Genomic DNA, 14593 nt, shown 5'->3' on the forward strand with positions numbered 1-14593 from the left:
TAACTCCATCTCCATCTCTATCCCTAACTCCATCTCCATCTCTAACTCTATATTTATCTCTAACTCCAAACTCTATATCTCTAACTCCATCTCTATCTCTAACTCCATCTCCATCTCCATCTCTATCCCTAACTCCATCTCCATCTCTAACTCTATATTTATCTCTAACTCATCTCCATCTCTAACTCTATATTTATCTCTAACTCCAAATCATATCCACACATGTACAGCACGCAGACCCATACAGAGTATAAACACTAAACAGAGTATATAAAAACACACTCATACTCTCTCTCTCTCTCTAACGCTATTCCTCTATCCCTAACTCCATCTCCATCTCTAACTCTATATTTATCTCTAACTCATCTCCATCTCTATCTCTAACTCCATCTCCATCTCTAACTCTATATTTATCTCCAACTCCATCTCCATCTCTATCCCTAACTCCATCTCCAACTCTATATTTATCTCTAACTCCAAACTCTATATCTCTAACTCATCTCCATCTCTATCCCTAACTCCATCTCCATCTCTAACTCTATATTTATCTCTAACTCCAAATCATATCCACACATGTACAGCACGCAGACCCATACAGAGTATAAACACTAAACAGAGTATATAAAAACACACTCATACTCTCTCTCTCTCTCTAACGCTATTCCTCAATCTCTAACTCATCTCCATCTCTATTCCTAACTCCATCTCCATCTCTATTCCTAACTCATCTCCATCTCTAACTCCATCTCTATCCCTAACTCATCTCCATCTCTAACTCCATCTCCATCTCTAACTCTATATTTATCTCTAACTCCAAATCATATCCACACATGTACAGCACGCAGACCCATACAGAGTATAAACACTAAACAGAGTATATAAAAACACACTCATACTCTCTCTCTCTCTCTAACACTATTCCTCAATCTCTAACTCCATCTCCATCTCTATTCCTAACTCATCTCCATCTCTATATTTATCTCTAACTCTTAACTCTATATCCCTAACTCCATCTCTATCCCTAACTCCATTTCTATCTCTAACTCCATCTCTAACTCTATATTTATCTCTAACTCTTAACTCTATATCTATAACTCCATCTATATCTCTAACTCCATCTCTAATTCTATATCTCGAACTCCATCTCGAACTCCATCTCTAACTCTATATTTATCTCTAACTCCATCTCTATCTCTAACTCCATCTCTAACTCCATCTCCAACTCTATATCTCTAACTCCATCTCTATTTCTATATTTATCTCTAACTCCATCTCTATCCCTGACTTCATTTCTATCTCTACCTCTATATCTCTAACTCCATCTCTATCTCTAACTCCATCTCCATCTCTATATTTATCTCTAACTCTTAACTCTATATCTCTAACTCCATCTCTATCTCCAACTCCATCTCTAATTGTATATCTCTAACACCATCTCTATCTCTAACTCCATCTCTAACTCTATATTTATCCCTAACTCCATCTCTATCTCTAACTCCATCTCTAACTCTATATTTATCTCTAACTCTTAACTCTATATCTCTAACTCCATCTCTATCCCTAACCCCATCTCTAACTCCATCTCTATCACCATCTCTAACTCTATATTTATCTATATCTCTAACTCCATCTCTATCTCTAACTCCATCTCTAACTCTTAACTCTATATCTCTAACTCCATCTATTTCTCTAACGCCATCTCTATCTCATCTCTATCACTAACTCTATATCTCTAACTCATCTCTATCTCTAACTCCATCTCTATATCTCTAAGTCATCTCTATCTCTAACTCCATGTCTATCTCTATATCTCTAACTCTATATATCTAACTAACTCAATATCTCTAACTCTATATCTATCTCTATCTCTAACTCCATCTCTCTAAATCCATCTACATCTCTCTCTAACTCCATCTCTATCTCTAACTCTATATCTCTAACTCATCTATATTGCAAACTCCATATCTATCTCTAACTCTATATCTCTAACTTTATATCTCAAACTCCATCTCTAACTCCATCTCTATATCAATTCAATTCAAGGGGCTTTATTGGCATGGGAAACATGTGTTACATTGCCAAAGCAAGTGAGGAAGATAATATACAAAAGTGAAATAAACAAAAAAAATGAACAGTAAACATTACATAAACAGAAGTTTCAAAACAATAAAGACATTACAAATGTCATATTACGTATATATATACAGTTCTGCAACGATGTACAAATGGTTAAGGGTACACAAGGGAAAATAAATAAGCATAAATATGGGTTGTATTTACAATGGTGTTTGTTCTTCACTGGTTGCCCTTTTCTTGTGTCTGCCTACGGCGGCCTTTCTCAATAGTAAGGCTATGCTCACTGAGTCTGTACATAGTCAAAGCTTTCCTTAAGTTTGGGTCAGTCACAGTGGTCAGGTATTCTGCCACTGTGTACTCTCTGTTGAGGGCCAAATAGCATACTAGTTTGCTCTGTTTTTTTGTTAATTCTTTCCAATGTGTCAAGTAATTATCTTTTTGTTTTCTCGTGATTTGGTTGGGTCTAATTGTGCTGCTGTCCTGGGGCTCTGTGGGGTGTGTTTGTGTTTGTATATCTCTAACTGTATATCTCCAACTCCATCTATATCGCTAACTCCATCGCTATCTCTAACTCCATCTCTAAATCTCTAACTCATAGTGTAACTCATAGTGTAACTCATAGTCTAACTCATAGTCTAACTCATAGTCTAACTCATAGTCTAACTCATAGTCTAACTCATAGTCTAACTCATAGTCTAACTCATAGTCTAACTCATAGTCTAACTCATAGTCTAACTCATAGTCTAACTCATAGTCTACCAACAAAGCACACAGTTCCAAACCAGACTATCAATTACACCCACCCACACCCACAAAAACAACCATTAAACCATCCCCTTGATTACAGTTAACCCCCCCCCCCCCACACACACACACACACACAGAGAGACATAATCCCCCTTTCAAGCTCTCCTATAGACACAAACACAGACAAATTATACTGTCCATGACTCCAATACAAAGACCACACACGTAAGCACGCACACGCGCCGTCGCACAGACAGACGGTCAGACATACAGACAGACAGGCAGATGTACAGCATGCAAATCCTGGGCCACCAAAAGCTATCACATGTAGCTACCCACATTCCCCACATAAAAGTGTGACTCCACACCCACTTGCAAGTTCGCCCTAAAGGAACACATAACTGTTGGGATGTGTGTCTCTGTTGTTATGTGTTATTACGTGTGTGTGTGTGTGTGTGTTGGGGTGTGAGTGTGTGTGTGTTGGGGTGTGTGTGTTTGTGTGTGTTGGGGTGTGTGTGTGTCTGTTTGTGTGTGTTGGGATGTGTCTCCAAGGCAGCGTGACTGAACAAGAAGAACCTACGTTTCTCTGTCATATGTCACAAAGACATTTAGACAGACGTTTGTGTGCTTTGGATCTACTTAGTGTAAATACAGTTGAAGTCAGAAGTTTACATACACTTAGGTTGGAGTCATTAAAACTTGTTTTTCAACCACTCCACAAATTCCTTGTTAACAAACTATAGTTTTGGCAAGTCGGTTAGGACATTTACTTTGACACAAGCATGACACAATAAATATTTCCTACAATTGTTTACACCATGGGACCACGCAGCCGTCATACCGCTCAAGAAGGAGACGCATTCTGTCTCCTGGTGATGAACGTACTTTGGTGTGAAAAATGCAAATCAATCGCAGAACAACAGCAAAGGACCATGTGAAGATGCTGGAGGAAACAGGTACAAAAGTATCTATATCCACAGTAAAACGAGTCCAATATCGACATCCCAATCGTGAAGCACGGGGGTGGCAGCATCATGATGTGGGGGTGCTTTGCTGGAGGAGGGACTGGTGCACTTCACAAAATAGATGGCATCATGAGAATGAAAAATTATGTGGATATATTGAAGCAACATCTCAAGACATCAAGTTAAAGCTTGGTCGCAAATGGGTCTTCCAAATGGACAATGACCCCAAGCATACTTCCAAAGTTGTGGCAAAATGGCTAAAGGACAACAAAGTCAAGGTATTGGAGTGGCCATCACAAAGCCCTGACCTCAATTCTATAGAAAATCTGTGGACAGATCTGAAAAGGCGTGTGCGATCAAGGAGGCCTTGATCACATGCTCTGTCAGGAGGAATGGGCCAAAATTCACCCAAGTTATTGTGGGAAACTTGTGGAAAGCTACCCAAAATGTTTGACCCAAGATAAACAATTTGAAGGCAATGCTACCAAATGCTAATTGAGTGTATGTAAACTTCTGACCCACTGGGAATGTGATGAAAGAAATAAAAGCTGAAATAAATAATTCTCTCTACTATTATATTGACATTTCACATTCTTAAAATAAAGTGGTGATCCTAACTGACCTAAGACAGGGAATTTCTACTAGGTTAAAATATCAGGAATTGTGAAAAACTGAGTTTAAATGTATTTGGCTGAAGTGTATGTAAACTTCTGACTTCAACTGTAAGCAGTACTGACTATGAAAGAGATAACTGTGGCAGATTTCTGTTAACTTAATCTCTGGGTTGACCTTCTCCCTCTGTGTCAAGCCAATATGTTTTTGTACCCCAGAGGAGTTTGTTCACAGAGTTCACTGAACCTCAGTGTGTGTGTGTGTGTGTGTGTGTGTGTGTGTGTGTGTGTGTGTGTGTGTGTGTGTGTGTGTGTGTGTGTGTGTGTGTGTGTGTGTGTGCATCATATCAAAGGATACATTCCACTATGTTACTCTGACGTGGGTGGGGGGATGGCATAAATACTTTATAATCCCTGAATATGACTTGCATAAGAATAGATACAATTACTACAGTAACACTCCAATACTGTTCCACTTGCAAATGCATCTTCAATGTACTTACACTACACAGTATTATAAAAGGTAGCATAGTTAGTCTTTCTCTAGCATAGAGGGTGGAGGAAGTTTTTTTTTTGATCTCCTATTGTACGTTGTAATTCATTAACATTCTGAAGCAGCAAAGTATTTTATTTCTCTCTCTTCTTGCCTCTTCCTTTCTCCACTCCATTTCTCTCTCTCTCCCTCTCTCCCTCTCTCCCCGTATGTCCCGTAAACCATGTGGTACAGTACAATGACTCACTTCTCTTTTCCAAAATGCTTCCTCTGTCCAGGAATAAAAAAAAGTCAACAAACACTCACAATCTGGCAACCCGTTGCCTTACCTACGTACACAACAAATACCTGACAGTCTCTGACCTGTGGATAGTGATACTAACTAGCAATCCCTTCCTTCACTCACAAACTGTTATGAAATACCTATCCAAAACAGCCTTTGCACTTTGGAACAGGCAAGTCTCTCTTCGCTAATGACTGGACAGTAGACACTACGTAACCCACAAATAGTTCTGAAATATCGGTCAAAAAGTATCTTTCCCCTGGAAGGTAATGAATAGCTGGCAAGGCATATCTAGCTGGAAACAATAACTCTCTCTGTTGCACTAATATCGGGCAACAAATATTTTCCATAGTATAACTATCTGGCAACTGAGAGTCTTACCTCCGGATGTGTTGGCCCCCTCTGTGGGCTCAGCAGCCGCCCCCTCCCTGGACGCAACCACCCCCTCTCCCGTCCCGCCTGCCTCTCCTGTCCCGCCTGCCTCTCCCGTCCCGCCTGCATCCGGAGGGGGCTCCACCTCTATCTCCAACACGTTGGGACAGGCGTCCTCCATAGCCAGAACCATGACCACTCCTCGACCACAGCAATGCTTACCTAACCGAAAGATTACCCCCACCACCTCCACTGAGGGACAGTTGGTCTAAAGCTAGCTGCTCTGCCCTTCAACTTCCAACTACTACACAATGAGCAACAGTCTCTAAACACAGAGAGAAGGAAGAGAGAGAAGGATACAGGGAGATATAGGACAGAGAAAGACAATGAGAAACAGTCTCTAAACACAGAGAGAAGGAAGAGAGAGAAGGATACAGGGAGATAGAGGACAGAGAAAGACATATAGAAAGACAATGAGAAACAGTCTCTAAACACAGAGAGAAGGAAGAGAGAGAAGGATACAGGGAGATAGAGGACAGAGAAAGACAATGAGAAACATTCTCTAAACACAGAGAGAAGGAAGAGAGAGAAGGATACAGGGAGATAGAGGACAGAGAAAGACAGATAGAAAGACAATGAGAAACAATAGCAGGGGAATTTAACTAAAAGCAATTTACAGAAAAAGGAGATGAAAGAGACAGGAGATGATAGAGAGACAGGAGATGATAGAGAGACGGGAGATGATAGAGAGACAGGAGATGATAGAGAGACAGGAGATGATAGAGAGACAGGAGATGATAGAGAGACAGGAGATGATAGAGAGACAGGAGATGATAGAGAGACGGGAGATGATAGAGAGACGGGAGATGAAAGAGAGACGGGAGATGATAGAGAGACAGGAGATGATAGAGAGACAGGAGATGATAGAGAGACAGGAGATGATAGAGAGACAGGAGATGATAGAGAGACAGGAGATGATAGAGAGACAGGAGATGATAGAGAGATATGAGATGAAAGAGAGACAGGAGATGAAAGAGAGACAGGAGATGAAAGAGAGACAGGAGATGAAAGAGAGACAGGAGATGAACGAGAGATGGGAGATGATAGAGAGACAGGAGATGAAAGAGAGACGGGAGATGATGGAGAGACAGGAGATGATAGAGAGACAGGAGATGATAGAGAGACAGGAGATGAAAGAGATATGAGATGAAAGAGAGACAGGGGATGATAGAGAGACAGGAGATGGAAGAGAGACAGGGGATGATAGAGAGACATGAGATGATAGAGAGACAGAAGAAGATAGAGAGACAGGAGATGAAAGAGAGACAGGAGATGAAAGAGAGACAGAAGAAGATAGAGAGACAGAAGAAGAAAGAGAGGAGATGAAAGAGAGACAGGAGAAGAAAGAGGCAGGAGATGAAAGAGAGACAGAAGAAGAAAGAGATAGGAGATGAGAGAGAGATAGAAGATGAAAGATAGATGATATGAGATGATAGAGAGACAGGAGATGAGAGACAGGATATGATAGAGAGACAGGAGATGCTAGAGAGACAGGAGATGATAGAGACAGGAGATGATAGATACGAGATGATAGAGATATAGGAGATGATGGAGAGCTATGAGATGATAGAGAGATAGGAGATGATAGATAGGAGATGATAGAGAGCTATGAGATGATAGATAGGAGATGATTGATAGATAGGACATGATAGAGAGATAGGAGATGATAGACAGGAGATGATAGAGAGATAAGAGATGATAGAGAGATAAGAGACGATGGATAGATGATAGAGAGATATGAGATGGAAGAGAAACAGGAGATGAAAGAGAGATATGAGATGAAAGAGAGACAGAAGATGAGAGACAGGAGATGACAGAGAGACAGGAGATGAAAGAGAGACGGGAGATGATGGAGAGACAGGAGATGATAGAGAGACAGGAGATGATAGAGAGACAGGAGATGATAGAGAGACAGAAGAAGATAGAGAGGAGATGAAAGAGAGACAGGAGAAGAAAGAGACAGGAGATGAAAGAGAGACAGAAGAAGAAAGAGATAGGAGATGAGAGAGAGATAGAAGATGAAAGATAGATGATATGAGATGATAGATAGCAGATGATAGAGAGACAGGAGATGAAAGAGATATGAGATGAAAGAGAGACAGGGGAAGATAGAGAGACAGAAGAAGATAGAGAGACAGGAGATGAAAGAGAGACAGGAGATGAAAGAGAGACAGAAGAAGATAGAGAGGAGATGAAAGAGAGACAGGAGAAGAAAGAGACAGGAGATGAAAGAGAGACAGAAGAAGAAAGAGATAGGAGATGAGAGAGAGATAGAAGATGAAAGATAGATGATATGAGATGATAGATAGCAGATGATAGAGAGACAGGAGATGATAGATAGGAAATGATAGATAGATGAGATAGGATATGATAGATAGGAGATGATAGAGAGATATGAGATGAAAGAGAGACAGGAGATGATAGAGAGACAGGAGATGAAAGAGAGACGGGAGATGAAAGATAGATGATATGAGATGATAGGAGATGATAGAGAGATGGGAGATGATAGAGAGATAGGAGATGATAGAGAGACAGGAGATGATAGAGAGGAGATGATAGAGAGACAAGAGATGATAGAGAGATAGGAGATGATAGAGAGATAGGAGATGACAGAGAGATAGAAGATGATAGAGAGATAGAAGATGAAAGCTGGATGATGAGATGATAGATAGGAAATAAGATAGATGAGAGATAGGAGATGATAGAGAGATAGGAGATGATAGATAGGAGATGATAGATAGGAGATGATAGAGAGAGGAGATGATAGAGAGATAGGAGATGATAGAGAGACAGGAGATGAAAGAGAGACAGGAGATGATAGAGAGACAGGAGATGATAGAGAGACAGGAGATGATAGACATGAGATGATAGAGATATAGGAAATGATAGAGAGCTATAAGATGATAGATAGGAGATGATTGATAGGAGATGATAGAGAGCCATGAGATGATAGATAGGAGATGATTGATAGATAGGACATGATAGAGAGATAGGAGATGATAGACAGGAGATGATAGAGAGATAAGAGATGCTAGAGAGACAGGTGATGATAGATAGATATGAGATGAAAGAGAGACAGGAGATGATAGATACGAGATGATAGAGATATAGGAGATGATGGAGAGCTATGAGATGATAGAGAGATAGGAGATGATAGATAGGAGATGATAGAGAGCTATGAGATGATAGGAGATGATTGATAGATAGGACATGATAGAGAGATAGGAGATGATAGACAGGAGATGATAGAGAGATAGGAGATGATAGAGAGATAAGAGATGATAGAGAGATAAGAGACGATGGATAGATGATAGAGAGATATGAGATGGAAGAGAAACAGGAGATGAAAGAGAGATGTGAGATGAAAGAGAGACAGGAGATGAGAGACAGGAGATGACAGAGAGACAGGAGATGAAAGAGAGACAGGAGATGATAGAGAGACAGGAGATGATAGAGAGACAGGAGATGATAGATATGAGATGATAGAGATATAGGAGATGATAGATAGATAGCAGATGATAGAGAGATAGGAGATGATAGATATGAGATGATGGAGATGATAGAGAGCTATAAGATGATTGATAGGAGATGATAGAGAGCTATGAGATGATAGATAGGAGATGATAGACAGGAAATGATAGAGAGATAAGAGATGATAGATAGGAGATGATAGAGAGATATGAGATGGAAGAGAAACAGGAGATGATAGAGAGATATGAGATGAAAGAGAGACAGGAGATGAGAGACAGGAGATGAGAGAGAGACAGGAGATGATAGATACGAGATGATAGAGATATAGGAGATGATAGAGAGCTATGAGATCATATATAGGAGATGATTGATAGATAGGAGATGATAGAGAGATAGGAGATGATGGATAGGAGATGATAGATAGGAGATGATAGAGAGCTATGAGATGATAGATAGGAGATGATTGATAGATAGGACATGATAGAGAGATAGGAGATGATAGACAGGATATGATAGAGAGATAGGAGATGATAGAGAGATAAGAGATGATAGATAGAGAGATATGAGATGGAAGAGAAACAGGAGATGAGAGACAGGAGATGACAGAGAGACAGAAGATGAAAGAGAGACAGGAGATGAAAGAGAGACAGGAGATGATAGAGAGACAGGAGATGATAGAGAGACAGGAGATGATAGAGAGATGCTGTTGAGGGTTTGTTTCAGTCTGGCCCATATCCCCCTCTCTTCAACCAGTGCCCACCTTCACAGTCACACACACACTGTTCTTATAGGGCACCATATTTTATTATACACCGTTATTGATGCACAAACCGGTTTGGATTTTTACATGACCTGGTTTTCAATGTTTGGTTTGTTAAATATGATACGACACTCCGATGACTGTAATGTTAGCTCTTATAGTTTGCTCCGCTTGCTACTGATATCAGTCCTGTTGTATGTGAGCTAGCTAGCTCCCTCTCTCTTCCCTCCCTCCCTGTCCCCAGTCACACCCACCCTCCTCTCAATTCAATTCAATTCTAGGGGCTTTATTGGCATGGGAAACATATGTTAACATTGCCCAAGCAAGTGAAGTAGATAATATACAAAAGTGAAATAAACAATCAAAATGAACAGTAAACATTACACTCACAGAAGTTCCAAAAGAATAAAGACATTAAAATGTTATATCACGTATATATACAGTGTTGTAACGATGTGCAAATGGTTAAAGTACTAAAGGGAAAAGAAATAAACATAAATATGGGTTGTATTTACAATGGTGTTTGTTCTTCACTGGTTAACCTTTTCTTGTGGCAACAGGTCACAAATCTTGCTGCTGTGATGGCACACTGAGGTAGATATGGGAGTTGATCAAAATCGAGTTTGTATTCTAATTCTTTGTGGATCTGTGTAATCTGAGGGAAATATGTCTCTCTAATATGGTCATACATTTGGCAGGAGGTTAGGAAGTGCAGCTCAGTTTCCACCTCATTTTGTGGGCAGTGTGCAAATAGCCTGTCTTCTCTTGAGAGCCAGGCTATGCTCACTGAGTCTGTAGAAGTCTGAGTCTGTAGAATTTACAGTGCCTTGCGAAAGTATTCGGCCCCCTTGAACTTTGCGACCTTTTGTCACATTTCAGGCTTCAAACATAAAGATATAAAACTGTATTTTTTTGTGAAGAATCAACAACAAGTGGGACACAATCATGAAGTGGAACGACATTTATTGGATATTTCAAACTTTTTTAACAAATCAAAAACTGAAAAATTGGGCGTGCAAAATTATTCAGCCCCTTTACTTTCAGTGCAGCAAACTCTCTCCAGAAGTTCAGTGAGGATCTCTGAATGATCCAATGTTGACCTAAATGACTAATGATGATAAATACAATCCACCTGTGTGTAATCAAGTCTCCATATAAATGCACCTGCACTGTGATAGTCTCAGAGGTCCGTTAAAAGCGCAGAGAGCATCATGAAGAACAAGGAACACACCAGGCAGGTCCGAGATACTGTTGTGAAGAAGTTTAAAGCCGGATTTGGATACAAAAAGATTTCCCAAGCTTTAAACATCCCAAGGAGCACTGTGCAAGCGATAATATTGAAATGGAAGGAGTATCAGACCACTGCAAATCTACCAAGACCTGGCCGTCCCTCTAAACTTTCAGCTCATACAAGGAGAAGACTGATCAGAGATGCAGCCAAGAGGCCCATGATCACTCTGGATGAACTACAGAGATCTACAGCTGAGGTGGGAGACTCTGTCCATAGGACAACAATCAGTCGTATATTGCACAAATCTGGCCTTTATGGAAGAGTGGCAAGAAGAAAGCCATTTCTTAAAGATATCCATAAAAAGTGTTGTTTAAAGTTTGCCACAAGCCACCTGGGAGACACACCAAACATGTGGAAGAAGGTGCTCTGGTCAGATGAAACCAAAATTGAACTTTTTGGCAACAATGCAAGACGTTATGTTTGGCGTAAAAGCAACACAGCTCATCACCTTGAACACACCATCCCCACTGTCAAACATGGTGGTGGAAGCATCATGGTTTGGGCCTGCTTTTCTTCAGCAGGGACAGGGAAGATGGTTCAAATTGATGGGAAGATGGATGGAGCCAAATACAGGACCATTCTGGAAGAAAACCTGATGGAGTCTGCAAAAGACCTGAGACTGGGACGGAGATTTGTCTTCCAACAAGACAATGATCCAAAACATAAAGCAAAATCTACAATGGAATGGTTCAAAAATAAACATATCCAGGTGTTAGAATGGCCAAGTCAAAGTCCAGACCTGAATCCAATCGAGAATCTGTGGAAAGAACTGAAAACTGCTGTTCACAAACGCTCTCCATCTAACCTCACTGAGCTCGAGCTGTTTTGCAAGGAGGAATGGGAAAAAATTTCAGTCTCTCGATGTGCAAAACTGATAGAGACATACCCCAAGCGACTTACAGCTGTAATCGCAGCAAAAGGTGGCGCTACAAAGTATTAACTTAAGGGAGCTGAATAATTTTGCACGCCCAATTTGTCAGTTTTTGATTTGTTAAAAAAGTTTGAAATATCCAATAAATGTCGTTCCACTTCATGATTGTGTCCCACTTGTTGTTGATTCTTCACAAAAAAATACAGTTTTATATCTTTATATTTGAAGCCTGAAATGTGGTAAAAGGTCGCAAAGTTCAAGGGGGCCGAATACTTTCGCAAGGCACTGTAACAGCTCTTTTCTGGAATGTGATTATTAGCGGGAATCGGCCTAATTCTGCTCTGCATGCATTATTTGGTGTTTTAAATTGTACACGGAAGAGATTTTTGCAGAATTCTGAATGCAGTCTCAATTTGGTGTTTGTCCCATTTTGTGAATTCTTGGTTGGTGAGCGGACCCCAGACCTCACAACCATAAAGGGCAATGGGTTCTATAACTGATTCAAGTATTTTTTGCCAGATCCTAATCGGTATGTCAAAATGTATGTTCCTTTTGATTGCATAGAATTCCCTTCTTGCCTTGTCTCTCAGATCGTTCGCAGTTTTGTGGAAGTTACCTGTGGCGCTGATGTTTAGGGAAAGGTATGTATAGTTTTTTGTGTGCTCTAGGGCAACGGTGTCTAGATGGAATTTGTATTTATGGTCCTGGCAACTGGACCTTTTTTGGAACACCATTATTTTTGTCTTACTGAGATTTACTGTCAGGGCCCAGGTCTGACAGAGTCTGTGCAGAAGATCTAGGTGCTGCTGTAGACCCTCCTCGGTTGCCAGTCACACCCACCACCCTCCTCTCTCTTCCCTCCCTCCCTGTTCCCAGTCAGGCCCACCCCCCTCTCTCTTCCCTTCCTCCCTGTCTCCAGTCACCCCCACCCCCTCTTCCCTCCCTCCCTGTTCCCAGTCACACCCACCCCTCTCTTCCCTCCCTCCCTGTTCCCAGTCACACCCACCCTCCTCTCTTCCCTCCCTTCCTGTTCCCAGTCAGACCCACCCTCCTCTCTCTTCCCTCCCTCCCTGATGCAGGAACGTTCTGTTTGAATGAAAACTTACGAGCCTGCAGCTGCCTACCACCGCTCAGTTAGACAACTCTATCAAATCATAGATTTAATTGTAATATAATAACTCACAGAAATATAAGCCTTGGGTCATTAATATGGTTAAATCCGGAAACTGTCATTTCGAAAACAAAACGTTGATTCTTTCAGTGAAATACAGAACCGTTCCGTATTTTATCTAACAGGTGGCATGCCCAAGTCAAAATATTGCTGTTACATTGCACAACCTTCAATGTTATTTCATAATTATGTACAATTCTGGCAAATTAATGACAGTCTTTGTTAGGAAGAAATGGTATTCACACAGTTCGTAACGAGCCTGTTGGCCCAAACTGCTTGTCATGCCCTGACCTTAGTATTCTTTGTTTTCTTTATTATTTTGGTTAGGTCAGGGTGTGACATGGGTGATGTGTCTTTTGTTCCTGTCTAGGGCTTTTGTATGTCTATGGGTATTCACTAGTCTAGGTATTTATATGTCTATGGTTGCCTAGATTGGTTCTCAATTAGAGGCAGCTGTTTATCGTTGTCTCTGATTGGGAACCATATTTAGGCAGCCATATTCTTTGGGTTATTTCGTGGGTCATTGTCTAGTTGCCTGTGTCTGCACTATTATTATATAGCGTCATGTTCGGTTTGTTGTTTTGTATAGTTTAAGTGTTCTTCAGCTTCATTAAAAAGTATTTATTCACCTTACGCTGCTGCGCCTTGGTCTCCGTACAACGAACGTGACAGAATGACCCACCAAACAAGGACCAAGCAGCGTGAAAGGGAGGAACAGCGCTTTGTGGAAGAATGGACCTGGGAGAAGGATGAGTGGGTAACAACCTGGGAGGAGATAGAGAGGTGATCGATCCAGGGAGAGTACCAGAGCCCGCGTGGGATTCTATGGAACAGTGCGAGGAGGGATACAGGAGAATGGAGGAACGGTGATGATATAAGGGTACACGGCTAGCACGGAAGCCCGAGAGGCAGCCCCAAGATTTTTGGGGGGGAGGCACACGAGGAGATTGGCTAAGTCAGGTAGGAGACCTGAGCCAACTCCTCGTGCTTAACGTGGGGAGCGTGTAACTGGTGTCTCCAGTGCGCATTTCTAGCCCGGTGCGCTCTATTCCAGCTCATCGCTTTGGCCTGGCTAGAATGAGCATCCAGCCAGGAAGGAGGGTGCCGGCTCAGCGCTCCTAGTCTCCAGTGTACCTCCTTGGACCAGGATATCCTGCGCCGGCTCTGCGTACTGTGAGTCTGCACAGCCCTGTGCGTCCTGTGCCAGCGCCCTGCGTTTGCAGGGCAAGTATAACCATCCAGCCAGGACGGGTTGTGTCAGCTCTACACTCCAGACCTCCAGTACGCCTCCACAGCCCAGTACGTCCTGTGCCTGCTCCCCGAACTCGCCCTGAGGTGCGTGTCCCCAGCCCGGTACCACCAGTGCCGGCACCACGCACCAGGCCTATAGTGCGCCTCGGCAGTCCAGTACGCCCTGTTCCT

General features: G+C 41.7%; 1 protein-coding gene across 7 annotated transcripts in view; it reads right to left on the bottom strand.

The window, feature by feature from the left end:
* Positions 1–14593, bottom strand: part of LOC110496865 (protein PALS2) — a 76898-nt gene that overhangs the window by 22314 nt on the left and 39991 nt on the right. The window contains exon 1 of one of the 7 annotated variants that reach the window (XM_036953335.2): positions 5557–5799. The exons of the other annotated variants lie outside the window; for them this stretch is intronic. Coding sequence (XP_036809230.2) covers positions 5557–5740 — 184 coding nt within the window. The 5' untranslated portion in view covers positions 5741–5799. Of the gene's footprint in view, positions 1–5556; positions 5800–14593 lie in introns of those variants that run through there. 7 annotated transcript variants of the gene reach the window in all.

The sequence above is a fragment of the Oncorhynchus mykiss genome, chromosome 18, assembly GCF_057628025.1.
Source record: "Oncorhynchus mykiss isolate SJ-2025 chromosome 18, ASM5762802v1, whole genome shotgun sequence".
Taxonomy (NCBI): Eukaryota; Metazoa; Chordata; class Actinopteri; order Salmoniformes; family Salmonidae; genus Oncorhynchus; species Oncorhynchus mykiss.